General features: G+C 45.1%; 1 protein-coding gene across 2 annotated transcripts in view; it reads right to left on the bottom strand.

Moving 5' to 3' along the window:
- Positions 1 to 21577, bottom strand: part of JADE2 (jade family PHD finger 2) — a 177172-nt gene that overhangs the window by 117554 nt on the left and 38041 nt on the right. The window contains exon 4 of one of the 2 annotated variants that reach the window (XM_075009276.1): positions 9822 to 9979. In XM_075009276.1, the coding sequence (XP_074865377.1) occupies positions 9822 to 9979 (158 nt within the window). Of the gene's footprint in view, positions 1 to 9821; positions 9980 to 21577 lie in introns of those variants that run through there. The other variant, XM_075009278.1, reaches the window with a different exon arrangement.

The raw sequence follows: 21577 nt of genomic DNA, 5'->3' as shown, positions 1-21577 counted from the left end.
GACAGTCTCCTTGGATCAGTTCTCTATTCAGCTGCCTAATAATAATAATAACAACCATTTCATTTTAGCAGAATTCCTAAAACATGGGACCTAGTAAATATAGGTGCTGAAGTCTCTCTATTTCCGGGGACATGAGCTCTTTGACCCACTCGTTAGTTATCCTTCAAACTATCTTCCCTTTCTGATGTGTGCCAGTTGCATATTTAAGCCATTTTTTACTAGGTGCTAGTAATGAGTCTCCAAACTCTCCCTTGAACACTTTATTGTAAACACGTCTCACCACCCTAAGGTGCTTTCTAGATCTCTTTGTTTGGTTTGCGAATGGCAGAACTGAAATGTGGTAACTGAACAAAACCCCATGTTGTTCAGTTGGTCCAAGTGGGAATTTGCTCAAAGAACTTCTATAAGAACTTCTATTTCTTAGTCCTCAAAAAAACAAAACAAAACAAAAAACCCTTCTAACAGCTGCATTCAGAAAACTGCCCTGGGAGCAAGCCAAGCCCTGTCCTATTTGTATTAAACATGTCACTTCTACCTATATCCTACCAGCTTTCGGCACCAGCCAGCAGGCCATCTGTAAAAAACATTGTTTTCTTTTTAAAAATACAGAGGTAACTCCTCACAGCTCCAGCTGAGATTGAAGCCCTATAACTTGTACAACCACAATGGTGCTGACCCAGTTTACCATAGACAAGACAGACAAAGGGAGGAAGGGCATACGAACACACAGCAGGTCAGTGGTAGAGATCACAGGTCTCCTCCTGCCTCTTCTGATGAACGCCGTATCTGCTATACCACATTACCTCTACATTGGGCTTCCCTGAATATGCTGTCAAGTTGTCAGGTGAATGTCTGGAGAGCAAAACTGTATGCCAAGTCTCTTAAAAACAGAGGAAGCAAGTTGCTAACGTGCTGATTTCAATTTAATGAAGCAATTTATATTTTGGAACTGTGACTAGTAAAACCAAAGATGTTGGAACGTATGTTTTCTTGATATAAAAAGGAAAAAAAGGTTGTCTCTCCATACAGCTGGAGCCAAGCTGTTAACATTAAAGCATCTGGAATTAATTACCTAAGCCAGATAATGTTTCCAGAATTATTTCAAAACCACAAACAGATAGACATGCATTTGCATTTGTCTATTAAAGGACAAGGGGGAAAGGTTTTGAAACTGACAAGCACTAGGCATACATTGGCCAATACTATGGGCTTCAGAGCATTTGACTGGGATCCTGCAGCCGGTCAGAAATTAGCCAAATATCATCTATAAAAGTTTTAATGAAGCTGCACAGGCAAAGCTCTACCTTGGTATAAATGTTACATTACCCTCAAATATGGGTAGCTTTCCTCTGTTGCAAGGATGGACTGGCCCAAGTATTGAAACCAGATAAAAACCTTCTTGAGGGCAGGGGAGCATGAAGTAGCACACAAAGATGTCTGTTTTAAGAACACCATTTCTGAATTACACTCATGATCTGTCTCATTCATCCTAAACCTTGAAATCCAGGAGCATGGTTTTGACTCTGCAACAAGGCAACGCACGGGAGGGAGTTCCCTGCCGAGTCAGTTCAGGACAGCTCACAGTCAATCCAGAGAAAATACCCTTCTAGGGGAACCAACCTGCCTTTCACTAATTTTAAAATGCTTCTCTGAAGCACCACATGCTTGTCTGGTTTTCACAGATGTTCTTCAGTGCAATGTGCAAAGGCAAAGCTCTAATACCCTTTTGCAGTTCTACACAGTTTCTATGTAAGACCTCATGACCCTCTACTCCACTTCCAGGGTGCTAAGCACCCACTATAAGCTAATTAATTTATCTTCACAACAGTCCTGTGAGGAACTATTACAGATTCACAGAATTGTAGGACTGGAGAAGACTTTGAGAGGTCTTCTAATGCAATATCCTGCACTAGAGGTAGGACTAAACTATCATCTAGACCTGGGGTGGCCTGACTGTACAGGGGCCAGACCTATGGGGTCTGGGTGGGAGGGTGCAGGAGCAGGCTCGGAATTGGGGGGCTCTGGCCAGGAGGGAGGGGACAGGAGTGGACTGGGGTTGTGGATCTAGGTGAGAGGAAGGGTGCAGGAGGGAGGGGTGTGGGTCTGGAAGGAAGGGGTCAGGGTAGGGGTGAGGGGTCCTGGAGCTAGGGGTTTCAGGATGGGGGTCTGGGGTCTACGTGGGAGGGGGCGAAGGGCTTCAGGTGCAGAGTCTGGAAGGGTGGGGGTGGGAGTTGGGGATCTGGATGGGAGGGAGGCACAGCTGTCTGGGGCACTGAGTCTGGGCAACGGGGGCCAAAGGGGCTTACTTTTGCAGCACCCCCACATGCACGTGGCTCTGCATCCCCTCCCCTTGCTCCCAGAGACCACCCTCCACTGCTTTGATTGGCCAGAATTCTGGACAATCAGAGCAGCGGTAGGAAGCCTCAGAGCAGGCTTCCCAGACGGCTGCTTTTCTCCCATCTGGACTCCTGCCCCCCCCCCCCACCACGCTCATTGGCTGGAACTGGTATTTAGAGTAGAGCACTAGGAGTCAGGAGCTCTGTTCTCAATTCTGCCTCTGACTTGCTCGTTGTGTGACTGTGGGCAATTCCCATTAATTTTGTTGCCCCTCCAGATATTCTGTTATTTTATTCTTGCTCAGCGCCTATATTCCAACAACGTCAGGATGGTCAAATCTTGTATTCACTGAACAAGAACAAACTCTGCTTACCAACAGAATGACAGAGTGTGTTCAGGAGAGCCATGGCCTGAACATTCACTTCATCAGCTACAGGGAGGAAATCTTATGCCACAGTGCACTGCAGGTTGGAGCTCCTGAAATGTATTCCAGGCTCTGCCACTAACTCACTGTGCAAGCCACTTAGCCTCTGTGCCTCAGTTTACTCCCTCCCCCCACCCTGGTAAAGTAAACCCTTACATCACACAGGAGTGGCGAGGTTTAATGCCAGCTCTGTAAAGCACTGTGAGATCCTTGGACCATGGGCACCCAAGAAAGGTGAAGTATTGGCAGTATTAGCAAATTCTTGTAGGTGTGGAGCTCTGGGCTAATGCTAGCACGAGCTGAGTAAGCAAAGCATGTCAGCCTGTTGTCCCAGTGCCAACCAATAAACAAATTGGCTTTTAAGAGCTCATTTCCCCTCTTTTTATGCAGCTTCAAATGGCATCATATGCCTGCGCTGGGCCTATTTAAACTCTGGGCAATTCAAAGGACAAACCTATGCAAAATAAAACCCTATCCGACAGGGTTCCCTCTGATTTTTTCCATCTCTGGGTGAAATAAATTTTGTTATGTATACCAAGACATGTGGGGATGAACACCACCAGTAGAAACATATTCTTCCAACTGTGGGTGCTCTGCTAATCAGCTGGGTGGTATCTGAATCTCTCCTGGGTGGCCAGCCAAGCCCTCAGCTTACAGGGAACACTGTTATCCGGTACTGGTAAACTCTAGCGGCTAGTTAGATGAAACACCCTTGCTAAGTACTACTGGCCAGGTGATCTCCTGGACAGTCAGACAATGAAACATTCAATGGAATTAAGCAGATTTATGCACTAAATAATGCAGAGGACGGCTGAAAGGGCCAAGCCAACATGCCCCACAGCCCAAAGATGAGTTTCAGCACCTCCCAAACATGGTGCTCAACTCAGTATCTGGATCCCCTCCATCACCTGCCACGCAACAGAGCTCACCTGCAACAGCCCATTTGTTTTAAGGTGGCTCTTGGTTATAGTAATTTCAGATGGTTGTTCTCTGGGGTAAGTGTTCCTTAAAATAAATCCGTTCCTCTCCGCTTCAGTCACAGCTTTGACATTTCAGAGCTCCAGAAAATAAAATGTTTCCAAATCTAATTTTCAGCTTTGGATCTGCGAGACCTGGAGGCATCGCACAAGTCGGAAGAGTTTATTTCTCAAATCCCAGCTGAGAGATGAAAAGAATGGCAGAAGCTGGGTATAAAATCCCTTTGGGAGCCAGAGATGGACTTGATGTGTAGGAAGTAACCCTCCCCCACCCCTTTCTATAAAATATCTGTCTGCTCACTGTCTAAATGCTCCCTAGCTCCCTTGAGATGGAAGCTGTTTTCCTGTGGGTTGCAATACGATTTGCTAAATATATTATGACGCACCATTTGCCTCAGTCCGCAGCTCCCAGATCTCTGAGTGGCTTCTCCTCCCCTCTAGGAACTTCACATACAAATCACTGTCAAAGTGACAGCATTAGCACAAGTGAATTAACACAAAACATTCATTTTCTTGTTGGCCACAACCTATGGCCCTAATTCGCCTCTGTACAACGACCACTTCTTTCTTCTCTGACAGTGTCTCTTTACACTGTCGTCTCTCAGGTCTCTTTACACTGCTACAGCAGTTACACGGCCTTATAAATGAGAACTGGGCTCTCTATGTTGTATACTTGGGCACAGGTTTTCAAAAAGCCAGAAGAGTGTCAACTAGGCTCCAAAGATCACTTACTGTAACTGAGTTTGGACTTTCTCCCTTAACAGGTACAACTTCATGATTCCCCAAGTCACCTGAGAGATGATAGTTATTTCTTTTTAAGCCATTCATTCAAATGGAAAAAAATATATTCAGGCAACAAAAGCACAAATTTACTGTAGGGCCTAACGAAAACAGAGCTGTGCATTCATGCCGTGACAAATGCACACTGTTCCCATGCGCAGAACTGAGGTAAGATCAGCACAATTAAAATATTTCATGGGGGAGAGCTGAGTGCAATTTCATTTTTACATTAACAACCCCTGAAGGGAATGAACAGAGAAAAACGGGAAAAGTCAAACTGTGAGTCCTGATAATATTATTCTTTTCAGTCCTCTACAATGCAGTTAGCAATGTGAAGAGTGCTTGTTTCACCTCCAGCCCCCAAAGAGGACATGTTTTCAGAGAGGCCATATTCCTTCCTTATGCTACTCTAAGCCAGGAGGTGGCCAGGATCCTATTCAGATCCATACTCAGCTACTCAAACCCACACCTCATCCCTGTGATGATTGCATCAGCACCAAAAAATGGAAATCATCTGGACCAATGACTGGACGAAGCAGGGAGCTCTGGGGAGGAAGGACATGGACCTGCATTGACTATGCTTCCTGTTTTGTGTGATGAAAGATGCTTATGGGATTTTAAAATGAAAATCTGACCCTGACACCCTTTATCTTCTGTGGGCCCAATTCACCACAGCCAGCAGAGGCGAGAGGCACCACTGGCCCGGGGACAAGCTGGGGGTAGGGTGGCTCTCCACTATAGAAGGGGCCTTGCCAGAAGTGGAAGGGGAGGGGTTTGGGGCAGTCAGCCCTGCACCTCACTACACGTTTCCTCTGAGCCTCCTGTGGAGAGGCACACAGCACTTCGCGGTGTTTCAAAAGGGCCCTGAGCTTCGGCCAGAGCTCCAGCCTCCTTGAAATGCTGGTCCTGGGGGGCAATTGCCCCCTTTGTCACTCTGTATTGGAGGGCCTGACCACAGCCCTGCACCAGGCAGAATGGCTTACCCTAGGTAAAGGCAGTGCACAGTGGGTGCACAGTGCTGCCACACCCCAAGGAAGACACTTTATGCCACTCACTTTGCATTGGTGAACAGGGAAAAGTGGACTGGGTCCGTAGAAGTGAACTCTCCTGGGCAGTTTTCAATGTGAAGAATTTGAGGGGGAAGGAGAGGGAGAAGGGAGGACTGTTTTTATTTGCTCCTGTAGGACTGAAGAGGAAGGGTGTTGCAAGCTGCCCTGCTGAAATACCATGCACTGCATTGGCCAGCATGGCTGCATCTGCTTTATACTTTAGCGATACAGGAAACAGTGGTTTGCATTTTCACTTAATGACTCAAGGCAAAATCCTGGTCCCTCTGTACAGCTAGAGCAAGTTATTTGTGTGCAGGGGAACTGTATGGACAGTTGCGGTACTGGGATCCTAACCACAACACAGGGACACAGTGCATGGGCTCCCACAGCCCCTGGAGGCAGGTTAGGGTGGTGGCTCTGGGTGGTTATGGTCACAATGGCCAGAGTCTGCAACACATCTGCCCCAACCCAGTCCTCGGGCCCAGCGTAGAGCCCTGTGGCAACTGTCCTTGCCAGGGCACAGTCACGCACAGGGTCTCTCTGTAATCTCCCTATCTGTGCAGCACACCTGGGCAGGTTCTACTGCAATCCAAGTGTAATGCCAACAGACCCAGGTTGTTGGCATGAGGCACAGAACCTGCAATCACAGAGACGAAAGCAACTGCGCTCTACTGCAAGAGCTAAAGGCCAGCTGGCTCTCAGCCAAGGCCGTAGAGCAGAGACTTCACTCACCCTAGGATGAGGTCTCAGTGCCTCTGAGTACTACACAAGCTTTCCCTGGCCCTTCCCCGAGGAGGAAGATTTGCCTCAGAGATACGAAACAAAACACGGTCCAACAAGATGCCTAGGAAAAAAAATGCCTTCTGCAAATACGTGAATTCCCAGTGTAGCAGCTCAGGCTGGTTTTAGATGGGCACTTACTGCACAGGCAATGCCAAGCTATCACTTTTCATCTTAAAATAAAACCAGAACCAGCTTTCAGTCCAAGAGCTGGATATTTGCGAGTTCCGAATGTTGTTCGCTATTCGAAGATGATGAAAAAAGATATTCTATACACAGGTGTTTTTCAGGGAGTGAGTAAGTCAACTCAACAGTCCCTTTTTCAACTTCCCTTTTGATGTGTCCAGACCTCTCATTAAAGTTTCACTTCTTAAGAACATAAGAACATAAGAATGGCCATACTGGGTCAGACCAAAGGTCCATCAAGCCCAGCATCCCATCTGCCGACGGTGGCCAATGCCAGGTGCCCCAGAGAAGGAGAACAGAAGACAAGTGATTTATCTCCTGCCATCCATCTCCTGCCCTTGTTATGAAGGCTAGGGCACCATACTTTATCCCTGGCTAATAGCCATTTATGGACCTGACCTGCAAAAATTTATCAAGCTCTTTTTTAAACCCTAATAGAGTCCTGGCCTTCACAGCCTCCTCGGGCAAGGAGTTCCACAGGTTGACTGTGCGCTGTGTGAAGAAAAATTTCCTTTTATTAGTTTTGAACCTACTACCCATCAATTTCATTTGGTGTCCCCTAGTTCTTGTATTATGGGAAAAGGTAAATAATTTTTCTATATTCACTTTCTCCACACCATTCATGATTTTATATACCTCTATCATATCGCCCCTCAATCGCCTCTTTTCCAAACTGAAAAGTCCCAGTCTCTCTAGCCTCTCCCCATATGGGACCCTTTCCAAGCCCCTAATCATCTTAGTCGCCCTTTTCTGAACCTTTTCTAATGCCAATATATCTTTTTTGAGGTGAGGAGACCACATCTGCACGCAGTACTCGAGATGTGGGCGTACCATAGTTTTATATAGGGGAAGTATGATATCTTTTGTCTTATTATCGATCCCTTTTTTAATAATTCCTAACATCCTATTTGCCTTACTAACTGCCGCTGCACACTGCGTGGATATCTTCAGAGAACTATCCACTATAACTCCAAGATCCCTTTCCTGATCTGTCGTAGCTAAATTTGACCCCATCATGTAGTACGTGTAATTTGGGTTATTTTTTCCAACATGCATTACCTTACACTTACCCACATTAAATTTCTTGCTACATTTTCTCTCAGGAAGAGGGGGGTATGTGCACACAAAACTTCACTTTATAACTTTTGACCAGCAGCTGCAATAGCAGCTGTCACCAAGGGACAAACTGGGCTTCAAACGGTTATTGACTTTACTGAAATTCCTCCATCATTTGAGGAGCAAAACAGAATTTCCTGCATAGATGCTGAAGTCATCTCCCCCTACTGAATTCCATGGAAGCATTTTTTAAATTGATTTTTAAAGATTAATAACACACAGGGGCTCCAGAGGGACTCGTACCATTTTAAAGGCCGGGAACCCAAAAATTCTTGATATTCTTATCCAAATGATTCACACAACTTAACAGGAAGAAAAACAGAAAAGGAAAACAGCTTAGGGGGTGGACACACTGCTAATAGCAGCCCACTGGAATACAGCAGATAACCTAGCCAAAGTTTTGGTGGAGTTACATGAACAGCTGGGTGTCATCATATGCCAAAGAGAAGAACTGAAGCCAATTTTAATAGAAAAAGTAAAGCTCGGCCTTCAGTAATAAAGCCAGTGGAATGTGGGCACAGTGTCCATGTTCTGCCACTTACCTGATCCAGCCCCAAATCATTAGTACAATTTGCTTAACTTGGTCTGAACTGTAGTCAGAGGTCATGAAAAACCTAGTCAGATACTTTTCTTGATGTTGTCTGTGGGCTTCCTATTACTAATATTTCTCTGACCCTTGCAAGCCAGACGGAGACACTGCTTTGTTCCCCCTGCTTGTCTTGCACTGCAACAGAACCTTTGGCCATGTTTATTACCCTTCACAGGATACTACACGTCCCAACGGAATCCCAAGGGAGCAGCTGTGTGACGTACTAAGAGACTTCTGACCCACATTCCGGGGCTTTTGGACACTCCCAGCCCGACATCACAATCCCCTTGTCCTGCAGTTCAGCAAGGATTATGTAATCTCATCACAGGGGTTGAGCATGCTCCTGCCCAGTGTCTTGCTTCCCTCTCCTGTGCTCAGTGTGTCCAACTAGACTGCACTAAAAGACAGCAGGTTAAAGTCAGACAGACAATTCTTAAAGCCCCTGGCAAAGCCCAGCTCCCAGTCAATTTCAGTGGGCCTCCAGCACAGGCCCTACATTTCCCAATTGACACTGCGTGCGCACAAATCACTGTTTGCATGTGGATTTTTATGATTGGTTTACTCTCTACAAACTCCTGGATCATTTCAAAATGCCACCAATCTGGGCCAGCGCAGAGCGGTATCCCCGAGAGGGCTTCTCTCACTCAGGCGCAGCAAATCCAAGGAAGAGCAAGGACTTTCAAGGGAGAGTACTTACCTCTTGGTCTCAACAACTTAGGGCAGGGAGGGGAAGCGCCTGAGTTGGTATCCCCCAGCTCCATGCTAATACCTCGCCCCTCTGTCTGCACACTCCCAGGTCACACTGAAGGATTCGTTTGAAGCACTAAATTGACTCTGAACACTGAAATACTGGGTCACACAGCATCAAATCTATCACCCATCACGGAACTGATTTCTACCTGGGTCCAAACTAAGCCATGTGTGTAGATGGCCACTGGTGTGCTTCTAAGCTAGTACAGTGCAGGGCCCCAAGGGGAAGGAATAGGTCAGTGGTTAGTGCATTGGCCTTGTAAACCCAGGGTTATAAGCCCAGCCCTTGAGGGGCCTTTCAGGGGTCTGGGCAGGTTAGATTTACGTCAGGGATGATTATAGGTCCTGCTGTGAGGACAGAGGACTAGACCACTGACCTCTCCCGGTTGATGATTCTGAGCTGGACAAGGAGGGTGGGTCTGGACATCCCATAAAACCACATTTCTGCCTGTCCAGATACTTGCTTACTAAGTGATTCTGACCTTGTGCACATTTTCCCTATGTCTTGGCTGTCCTCACAGAAGCCTCAACCCCAGAAGTGTCATTTGGTTCCACAGAACTGGATCATTGCCTCCACCCCCTGCATCTGAATCCTGGGACTGACGCTTTTTTAACAGTTTAGGGCTGACTTCCACCTCACTCAAGTTCCAGGCCTGCCTGGTTTATTTACTCTCCATTGCAATTTAGATAGCAGCATAAACCCAAACTGTTTTGGAAGCTCCACAAGCAAACAGACGGCACAAAAATGCCAAGTCAATAAGTGCCCATCCAAGGACAGGAAAAGAGACCACATGCCTCTAGCAGCCTGATCAGTACCATGTATACTCACTTACCTAATCACTGGTTCAGGTATCGCCTCTGCTCCTGCTGGCACCTGCACTCCTTTCTCCCACTCCTGCCTCCAGGGATCGGCCAGTATGTAGTACTCATCAGGACTCAACTGATGCGAGTCGGGGATCTTCATGGCTGTTATCAGATCAGTACGAAAAACCTGCAGCAAGAAGCAAGGAGACAGTCTGAAGTGATGCAGCAGAGATGAGACATTGCACTGGGGCATCAGCAGTGCCCTTGTATGCTGGTGTTTGGGTTTCTGTTCTCCTCAGGGATTTCCTGGCGGGACAGTCATTGCAGGCCTAAGAAAAGGGAGGGACCGGCCTGGAGCAGTGGAAGTAAATGTGAAGGATGGAGAACTCCTGTTCACATACTAGGATATATATTGTCAGGCCTTCTGTTTTCCCTCAAATACATTTATATTCAAGGGAACCTACCCCGAATCCCACGCAAGTTCCTGGAGGGAGGATCCTTGGTATTATAATGCAAATTTCCTGTCTTCAGCTCAGCTTCTGCTGCTCTTTGATGTGTTCAGGTGGAGTAGCTCTTGGGGTGGCTGCTCAAAGAAATGGACTGAACCCCACCACCCCCGCAGAGTATCTCTTTCCTTCCCAATTCTCTCACATGATTTTACTTTTCTGTTATTTACAGTCCTAAGGAGGGGAAGACATCGCTGATGGCAACTGATTGCTGAGTCATTCCTGCTTAAAGACAGAAACAGAACTGTTCCAGGGAATTCTCACCTTACCACTGGGAGGCCTCCATGTCCCTGAACAGGTTGAGATCTGGCCTGTATGAACATGGGCCACAGCAATCAGAAGAGAATGCAGGCTTCTCTCCCCATGACGTTGGGGAGGGAACAGAACAAACCACTGAATATTCTCAGCTTTCTATCCACGAGTGGGAGAAATGGTCAGCCTGGGAGATGCAGGTAACTTCCAGATAGGTCTGCATGCACCTAAAAGCCAACCCTGATGACCAGCACCTCCAGCCTATATAACTGGGGAATCTCACTGTTGTCAAATGAGATAAAAAGACAAGCAGCAAATATCCTCATTCTCATCTCACTTAGTCTGGTGTAAATCAAGAATATCTCCACTTTATGTCATTGTTGGCTGGGTGGTGCATGTGAGATTCGGGCTTTATATTTCAATCAGTGCTGACAGAGATAAATAACATAAAGACAGGAAAACTAAAAGATGCATAATTTTCCTCAAGCAACATGTGGATTTAACATATTCATGCAAACGTCTACTTTGAACTCAGCACAAAGTACAATTCCATTTTTTCACAGTATTCAGAGCTCTTAGGGCATGTTGATCCTCTCTTTCTTCTTGAATGGATGATACAGATAAGGCTGTAGTGTATGTACACAGTCACCTGATTCCCATGCAGTTACAGATGCAAGGAAATCAGCAAAACTCACCTTTGGAAACTGCTCCTTTTAGGTCACAACACAATTCTCATACCATGTACTCGGGGTCATTTTTTCTAAAACTTACCATTGTTAAAACATAGTCAGAGCAGTGCTCGCAAAGACAGAGGTACTTAAAAACAGTCAGATCCTTTGACACTAACCTTGCCCCCTTTTCAGAAGTAAACAGAGCATTGACAGTGAATTCCTGATCTCTGCAACACAGTGATTCAGGGACATGCTGAAAAACAATGGGCTGAGCTACATTCTGCATCCTTAAAGGAAAACTCCTGTGTTAATTATAAACCTGAATGAGCAAAACAAATATTTTCTGAAGGGAGGAAGAGTTGGCCCCTGTGGGTACTTGTGGGAAGGGAAGGAGCAGAGGAGAGGAAAGGCGTAAGGAACCATTCAGAGGTGATTACCAATTTCAGTCCCAGAAGACAACACCTGTTGTGTAAGCCCTTAAAGGAACAACTTTCTACCTCCAACCATTCCAGCCCTATAGCTTAGTTAGTTCTCAGAATAGAAGAGAGAGAGGTGATTTGATAGCAGCCTTCAACTTCCTGAAGGGGGAGTTCTAAAGAGGGTGGGGAGACGCTGCTCTCAGTAGTGACAGATGACAGAACAAGGAGCAAAGGTCTGAAGTTACAGAAGGGGAGGAGTAGGTTAGATATTAGGAAACTATTTCATCTAGAGGGTGGTGAAGCACTGGAATGCGTTACCGAGAGAGGTGGTGGAATCTGCATCCTTAAAGGTTTTTAAGTCTCAGCTTGATATGATCCTGGGTGGGATGATTTAGTTAGCGTTGACCCTGCTTCAGGCAGGGGGCTGGACTTGATGACCTCCTAAGGTCCCTTCCAGCACTAGGATTCTAGGTTTCTATCTGATATCAAAAAGGGGACATTAGGCATTTGAGAAGGTGGATGGTGTCCTCATGCTCTCCCGGAGGAAGATGCTTGTCTTCCTGTCCCAATTTTGACACCCCCCCCCCATTGAAGAAGCCAGGGTTGCTGGGAAAAACCACCAATAAGCTGAATCGCTATCTGAATATGACATGGCTGTGGACGGTGGCCACCAGCAGCCTTCTCTCTCCTCGTCAGGTAGAGGGATGACTCCACCTAACAAACACACGCATCCCTCCAGCATCCATCCCCCACCCCACACACCATCAGGGCCGTGAGGCTTCTGGTGAGTGTGGGGTGTTCCTACTCCTCCCCAGGAATGGTGGGGCCAGAGTAATGACAGCTCCCTCCATCACACTGCTCTCAAGCTGTGCCACTGTGGGGGAGGGGCAGGAACGCCCATGCCCTCAACAGAAATGCTGTGGTGCTTCCAGAGGAAGAGGTGTAAGGGGGCAGAGCACCAGGAAGGGCAGAGCAGGGATAAGGAAGGAGCATGGCACTGGCTGTGCAGGGGCGGGGGAGGTATGGGGCATGTGCAGAGCAGGGGCAGAAAGGGGTGGAGAAGGGGGCAGGGCATTTGGCCAGTCCCCCTCCCTGCCACCTGGAACACCCCTCACCATTCTTCACTGCAAACAAACCTCTTATCCCTCAACCCTCCATCTGCATAATGCTCAGAAGTGTGGCTGTCTTCCTTTTAGTTTAGAGGGTCTAACTTTTTATTTTTCAGCAAATTAAAGGGTATCAAGACAGAAAGACATTCATGAGTACATCACAGGGCTGTACCTATTCCCATCTGCACTATAGTAAACCTAGAGCAACTCCACTTGCGCCAAAAGAGATATGCTGGGTTTAAACTTCTGTAATTGAGACCAGGATCTGCCTGACAAAGCCTCAGATGCTGTAGTCAGTGTATCTCAAACACTCTGTGGTGTTACTGTTCAGAGATACCAAAAGGACAAACGAAGACGACTCAGCTCTTCAGCTGATGTGAATCAGTGTAGCTTGAACACAGGCCATTGTTCCCTATAAGCTGTGCACTTGTGTGGCCACTCAGGAGAGATTCAAATGCTGCCCAGCTGATAAACAGAGCACCCCGAACTAGGTTGTTTTTTTTTTGTTTCTACTGGTGGTGCAAATTATTCTGCACATGGATAAAAAAATCCACACATGGTTGAAAAATACTGGAGAGAACACTGAGCGCAGGTATGAGATTTACACTAGCTAGGGCTCTGGCCAACTGTGTTTAGTATCTCTAGTAACAAAAAGTGAAGGAAGAGAACAGAAAACTATTTGCAGAATCATTTCTGAATGGAGGCCAGATTCAACTGTATTCCACTAGCTCAAATCTGGGGTTACTCTTCTGCAGAGAAGGAACTTACCTCCCATACAGATGAGAATTTGGCTCTTACTGTCTCTTAAGGTTTTCTGTGAGGTATCAGCAATGCTTCTGAAATTCGCAGGGCTGTAATTCCTTAAAAACTAACAATTTTATTTATTACTTAACAAATCTAATGTATTGCCTTTAAGGTGCTACAGGACTGTTTGTTATTTTTTGGTTTTTTGTTTGATTGGGTTTTTTTTTTGTTTTTGTTTTTTCATAAAGCTACAGACTAACATGTCTACCCTCTAAGGTAGTAATTGTAGGTCTTAAGTGATAATGGTTCTTGGATGACCCAGATGTTAAGAATAATATCTGGCATATTTTGGGGCTCACTAACAGGAGATGCAAAGGAATTCCTAGGTTGTAAAGCTATTTCACACTTCTATATTCTGTGTGGCTTCCCAAAGGGATGGATATTGTTTTAAGTCTTGGAGAAAAAATAGCTTGTTTTTTCTTGTTTAGTGAACAGGAAAAAAATCAAACTAAATGGTGGTATACATGCCTGCCTACATGGCCAGAGCCTGCAGCCGAACACACTCTGATTCCCACTGACCCATTAAACTGCTCAACTGGGCCCCTCCTCTCAGAGAATTCTCCAGCCCTGGGACAGTTATTTTGCTCATCTTCCCTTCCCAGTTTGCTTCTGGCCATACTGAAGTTTCCTTGATATACACTGCAGGGGAAAAAAATAATTCCATAAAATAGATCATGGTAAATAAGGTTTACTCTTCCAGGGGATCGCCTGACAGCAACGATTTAACTAGTACTACCCTGTCTCTTGGAGAATAAAAAAACATTTGTAAATGAAAATGGATGATTTCTCCTTTTCTCCGCCATCTGCTATTATCTGAAATAATAACCCACAATACCAGCAATAATACCCAGACACCAGCTCACCCTAATCAGTCTGTCTCAGGCTACTTATGCATTACCTTATGTGAGGCTGGGATGAATCAGGTGTTTTCTTCAGATGCTGTTTAATCTGTTTTCAGTGCTTATTCTCAAACTAACTATTGCTTGGCATGAAATGTAATGAATGATTGCAGGATGGCTTCACACTTTCAGTACAAAGCTCAAATGCCCTGGAGGGTATTTTGGAAGACAAATCGGATACTATATAGGAAAATAGACATTAACCCCTCACTGAGACCTAGTATTTAGGTCAGTTCATTTAATCCTCAGAGCCGCAGCTGATAACCCAATTAGAGCTAAGTACAAATACATAAACAAGCTTTATCTACATTGCTACCTCTTTGAACAGTGATAATGCCCTTCTCCTGCTGCATTTGTTTGGAGACACTTTTGAACACACTTTACAGAGCTAAACTGAACTGCCCAGACACAGTCTGGTTGCATCATCCAATAAAAACATAATTAACAGCCTACATGGTATAGTCAGAGCTCAGCTGGGTTTGAGAAAGGTCAAGTTCCTTGAAGTCTCTATGTGCCAATACAAATTAATGGGTAAGAGTAACATTTTATGAAGCTGCTAGTCTGAAAAAGTAAAATAAGATTGAGATAAATGCTAAAGAAACAGAAGTAAGGTGAAAAAGACGTCACAATACTTAGTTTTCCACCTCTGAATATCAAGCAATACAGAAGTTAACCAAAAACAAATGAACCCAATGCTGCTCTAAAACACTTTCTAACATATACAGTATGTATATGTATGCCCTTTTAGTGGTAGATTATAGCCTCCAATGGCACCATTCGGCCCTAAAGGATGTTTCAGTTACTCAGCATCATCAAGTGATTATCACCCAAGGATACAAATCCAACAAAAGTCGGTGTCAACCTGACACCTTTTACCTTGCACTGAGTTTTCATCAGGTGGCTAACCCATTAGGGTGAGGAATTATTCTGCTTCAGTGGCCATGAAGATCTCTCCTCTCTGAACTGTACATCTTTAAATAACAGGATATGAGAGCCAATTAGATTCCTAATATTTCTCTACCTGCAAATTCAATGGGGTTAAAACACTGCAGTGTCTCTAACGTGTTCCAGTCACGAACCCTGACAGTCAACATTTTTAGTAAAAACTTACTCATTTTGGGGTTTCTCTGTTTTTGGATGCCCAACCACAGACCCTCAGCGACATATTTTCAAAGGTGCTCAACAGCCATAACTCCACGTGAAGTGAAGGAAAGCTGCAGGTTCCCAGTACCTCCGACACTAGGTCCAAGGCCAGCAACAAAATGTCGAGGTTAGGTACCCAAAACAAGGAAACATTTCTGAACATTTAAGCTACGTCTACACGTGAATGCTACATCGAAATAAGCTATTTCGATGAATAACATCTACACGTCCTCCAGGGCTGGTGCTGCCGACGTTCAACGTCGATGTTGGGCAGCACTACATCGAAGTAGGCATTGCAGGGGAGCGTCTACACACCAAAGCGGCCCACATCGAAATAAGGGTGCCAGGAACAGCTGCAGACAGGGTCACAGGGCGGACTCAACAGCAAGCCGCTCCCTTAAAGGGCCCCTCCCAGACACACTTGCACTAAACAGAACAAGATCCACAGAGCCGACAACTGGTTGCAGACCCTGTGCATGCAGCATGGATCCCCAGCTGCAGCAGCAGCAGCCAGAAGCCCTGGGCTAAGGGCTGCTGCACACGCTGACCATAGAGCCCCGCAGGGGCTGGAGAAAGTGTTTCTCAACCCCTCAGCTGATGGCCGCCATGGCGGACCCTGCTATTTCGATGTTGCGGGACGTGGATCAGCTACACGTGCCCTACTTCGACGTTCAACGTTGAAGTAGGGCGCTATTCCCATCTCCTCATGAGGATAGCGACTTCGACGTCTCGCCGCCTTATGTCGATTTCAACTTCGAAATAGTGCTCACCACGTGTAGATGTGGTGGGCGCTATTTCGAAGTTGGCGCGGCTACTTCGAAGTAGCTGGCATGTGTAGACGCGGCTTTAGTGTAACAAATCTTTGCTTTAGCTTCCCCATCTATAAACCAGGGATAATGATGACCGGGGCAACAGAGACTTAAACTACTGATGGGCAAAACTTACCCTCCTGCATGAGGTCCAAACAGCAGGTCCCACTTAGACTCAGTTGAAAGGGCCTAAATTGAATTCATAATCCTATGCTGGCCTTCAGCAATTTCATCCTTTGAGAACCTCAGGGGAAGCGTCAAGTGCTACTGGACAACCAAGCAGGACAACAGCAAGAGCCAGGCAAAACCAAGTTTTTCTCTTTGAAACAGTTCATAAGTTTGTCTGAAGTCTGTCTCAGAGGCACTGCCTGCTTTTGAGATCTTTGTAGGATCCCTGAAGTGCATTCAGGTACTTGATCCTGTCAACTCCGTACTTTCAGACTCTTCCTCCTGGTGCTTTATCCACTCACATCAGCTATCTGGTGATGATACTGACTACAAAGACTTATCTAAGCAGGGTAGCTGTGTTAGTCTGTATCTGCAGAAACAAGGAGGACTCCGATGGCAGTATAAAACATGGACAAAGTCCTGCATTTGACCATGGAAGCTTATGCCCAAATGCATCTGTTAGTCTTTAAGGTGCCACAGGACTCCAAGTTGTTTTTTTTTCTAAGGACTTACTTGTATAAATAATCAAAATGGCTGTGGCCACACTTGGCCAAAACTTCAAAATGGTCATGCAAATAGCCATTTCAAAGATTACTAATAATCTGAATATCTGAATATTCAGCACCTCATTAGCATTAGGACGCTTCCAGCCGCGGCGCTTTGAAACCAATGCTTTCAAATGCTCATGGCTTGGCACAGCTCCATGGGAGTCCTTTTCAAAAGGACCCTGCACCTTTCAAAATCCCCTTATTCCTCTCAGTGGAGGGGAATAAGGGGATTTAGAAAGGTGTGGGGTCCTTTCGAAAAGGACCCCCGTGGAGCTGCGAACATTCGAAAGCGGTGCTTACTACTTTCTGATGTCCAAAGAATGAGAATTTGCCTTGGAATTTTCTGTCTCAGGAATGAAATGCTGGCACAGCAGCAAAAGACTGGTGAGAAAAACACAGATCATGTGGATTCAAGAATATTTTCTCCCTCCCAACTATTTTTTTATTGCAGAATTATTGTGCAATTACACTACCCTGTCAAGAAAGCAGAACTAACAGTACCCCAGCTTCCAATAATGTCTGCAGCATCACCTGTGGCTTTTAGTTTTCTCTTAGGAAACTGTTCCTACTTTTTTTTCTGTCTGTAACTGACAGCACTGGAACTCAGGGTTATGGGATTTATTGAGGATTGCTGCAGAAAGGGAACTGGAGACTGCCAAAAAGAATGCCAGCTGCGACTGTGACATTAGGATATGAACTAGTCCAACTCCACCAATCTCAGCACATAGGCCAGAGAACAGACACCTGATGGCAATTATGGTCACTCCTGATCAAACCTTGATTTAAACTGGTGACCTAAAGCCAAAAGGTTCCATATCTCATCATGCTTTCACGAGAGAACATACCCCTACAGAGAAACTTTACCAAATAATTACCTCCACTGTCAGTAAAAAAGTTACCAATCATCTGATATTTAGTGTTGAAATCAAGGATTTTACTGTGCTGTGTTGATTATTATTAGTTATCAGTATGATTTAAAAAGAGTAGGCTTAGTTATAAGGAATATTTACAGTTTTAAAAATAAAAAATACAAGTATAAAATTAAGAATATAATCACAGAGTGAAGACTAAGGGGCTGATCATATCACAAAATTCTACCCCGAGGTACTAACTGCATTGACGTCAGAGAGTTGCTTTGGATTTACACTGTGTAAGAGAGAACACCATGATTTAACTAGTGGTTCTTCGGTCTCCTAACTTTACTCTCCCTCATCAATTTAGAAAACTAAGGATTCTTCCACTCTCCCCTGCAAAGATGAGTTTCGCAGCCACAGAGCCCTTGTTTTAGAAGAGTAACCTAGCTAGGGATCTTCATTCTTATTTGCAAAGCTGTGATCAGATGAAGGAGAGTGTAAAAGCAAGTGGGATGGATCCTCTGGTCTTGGCACAGGATGAGAGGGAGAGGTATGCAAAGGTGATTTACACCAGCCTTCAATTTGGTCCATTACCTTCACTCTACAAATTGAAGAAAAAGAGGTACAGAGATACGGAGTGACTGGTCCAGTCACACACATCTCTAGAAGGGATGAGAAGAGCATCAGGTCTTGCTCCAGATTTGATGGATGTATGTAAGTGTGCAGTACAGTGAACTAAATATTGGATTTACTTCGTAGGTCATGTTACTTCTAGAAACTGCAGAAGCTTTGGAGCCCACATATAAAACAGCATTGATGGATTTGCCAATTGTATGTAAGGGCTGTAGGAAGTGTTCAGACAATAAAGCTGATAATCTATCTAATCAGTGGGTCTCCCTGCTTCTATGGCCATATCATCATCCCGCCTCAGCACTTGTCAAATACATTCCCCCAAAGGTGAGCTTCTTTCATGGACCAAATGTCATCAAAGTCAAGCTTGGCTATGTAATCCGCCATTGTTTCAATAAATAAAACCCCACCCATTGCCATCTGGAGGCGTTCTGCAGACAATGGACTGAAAAGAGGCTCTGAGTGGGGAAGTCATCCTAAAACTGGTGATCAGTTTTGCTTACTATTAGGCAGTGCCACGTTGCTCCTCTCTGTTCCCTGTCTGCAGGAAGACTTCTGTGGCATAGGAGCACTAGGGCAACTATAAAAAGCATTACAAATCGATTGCTCCTCTCGCAGCAGAAAGTGGACTCATTTTACCCTGATGTGTGCTGTGTGGATAGGCTCTGTATTGTGTGTGGGCACTCAGTTCTTCACTATGCAGACTAGGATCAACACATCCTGCTTCGTTTATAGCTGTTACTTGCAGTTATATACTTAATTATGCCTGCATGGTTGCTAGCATCTCCATTGCAAGGCTGTGCCCTGTAGCTTACCTGCCTTTGGTCGCTAGACTGAGTAAAGTAGAACCAGCTTTGTAAATGGTTCACAAGAGCCTTCAGAACTGAAGTGACATGCAAAGTTGTGAGTGCAAGAGCTCCTTCAATGCTACAGAACAGTCCTTACAACTGAAAAAGGAGTAATAAATCAGTGTTCTGCACAACTGCTCATCAACGTATTGCAGAAATCAAAGGCCTATCTTTTCCTGCACTAAATCTTCTCCCAAACTTGTCCCTTCTGGCTTTTTAACCCACATTGGGACAGATTAGTTCTAATTCTCAAGCAAATAAGCATGATTTTATCTGTTTCCCAAAGATGATAAGGCACACTGCAGGCTGGATTTGCAATATTACTGCTTTTGCTTATTCAGTCCTTCTTCGAAGGCAGATAAGCCCCCCTATTTAAAGGCAGCAAGTGTGTCAACACTCTATCACGATGATGCCTCTGTTTCTTTCATGGAGAACTGGAAATGCATAAATTACTAACTATCAAAGCAGAACACTTCAGAACTGATAGAACACCACAGAAATTCTAAAGGAAGGCAGATCAGTTGTCTGGAAATCTACCAGCAGCTAATATGTTCAAATTGTAATCTAAATGTCTTTTTGTTTTGAATTGTCTGGGATTAGGGTAGGGAAAGACTCAATTATTCCACTCAATCTCTTCTGAATTATTTATGAAAATGAAATAAAGGATAAATTGGGCACTGATGAACTGAGGACCTGGTTGTGCAGGAAAAGTTGTGTACTAGAAAACAAGCAATCTTCTCTCAATAGGACTATTTACTATATCCTCCCCTCTACAGAAATTGACAAATCATCTTTAAAGGTCTGCTGCTTAGCAACACTGGGTTCTGCTGATCTGCTTGGAAGATGTTAATTGCTTCTTCAAACAATGTGAACAACTGTTTAAAGAGCTACAACTTTAATTTAATCACCCATATGAGCCATGAGACAACCTATGGTGACCGTGACAGCAATGTAGTGACTTCAGTAAGGCACCGGATGTGATAGTTCGCTCCCTATCACACTCCTCTGAACGGGGAGGTGGCACAATCAAGAGCTCAATTTATGGAGAATTTTGTCTACCTGTAAGGGAACAAGGCCCAATGGCCACAATTTCAAAAGTGTTCAGGTGTCTAAAGTTGCAGATAGACACTTGGTGGGATTTTCCAGACTACCTCAGCAGATTCAACTTAGGATGCTTAACCTGCTTAAATGTTTTTGGAAATCCCACCTGATGCCTATCTGCACATTTGGGCACATAAATGTGTTTGAAAATCTGATCCCAGGCGATTGTATTTAGGGCTGGCCTCCAGCATAAGCAAACCAAGAGTCTACTTGAGGCCCAACACTTTTGGTGGCCCCACATCCCGTGCAAGCTCTGTACTTCCTGGCTGACCCATCCGTCAGTGGTTCTGGAGAAGCAGAAAAACCCTCTTTGCCAGACCTTCTAACTCCCTCTAACCAAAGGAGCAGAGGAGGAGGAACTCAGGACTTGAGTTCGCCCTTTCCAAACTTTCTCTTCTTCGATACCTACATTCAATATCTGGTGGGTACACCTGGACCGCAGCAGGTTCTGTTACGAACTAATGAAAGGCATGTGCCCCTCTGCCTACCTGTTCCCTTGCAACCACCTCTGAATGCTACATCTCTCCCAGAAAAGACACCCAAATGCCTCACACCTCTAGCATGCAGCTCATACACCTGGACCAACATTCTTTCTCCAAACGCAGCTACGCCAAGAGATGCGTCATTGCCACAGTCTGCACCATTTCTGGCAGCTTGGGCTGGCAATCTTCAGCAGTGCTACAGCAGGCAAGCATCTTTCTTCTTTTTTTCCCCTGCATTATTGGTCCTGCCTAGACACTTCATTTAATATGATAAATGCCATCAGTAAATATCAGCCCAATGAAAATGTATGGCACTCCCATGGCTCTGTGATCCAGAGAGGTAGAGCCAGAATCAAATCATTGTGTATTTTCAAGATACCACTTGCAACGCTCTTACTTACTGCCTATTCAGGAAAAGTGGTAGACAACATTTTAAACACATCTGAAGAATACGCAGACTCAAAAGGAAATCCGAGGGAGGAGCATTCGCGGCAGGTGTTAGGACAATACATCAGCAAAATTGGAATGTTTTCTTATGGCTT

This window comes from Carettochelys insculpta, chromosome 15 (assembly GCF_033958435.1).
Source record: "Carettochelys insculpta isolate YL-2023 chromosome 15, ASM3395843v1, whole genome shotgun sequence".
Classification (NCBI taxonomy): domain Eukaryota; kingdom Metazoa; phylum Chordata; order Testudines; family Carettochelyidae; genus Carettochelys; species Carettochelys insculpta.
Note: the sequence above shows the minus strand (reverse complement) of the source record. Positions and strands in the feature narration are given on the sequence as shown.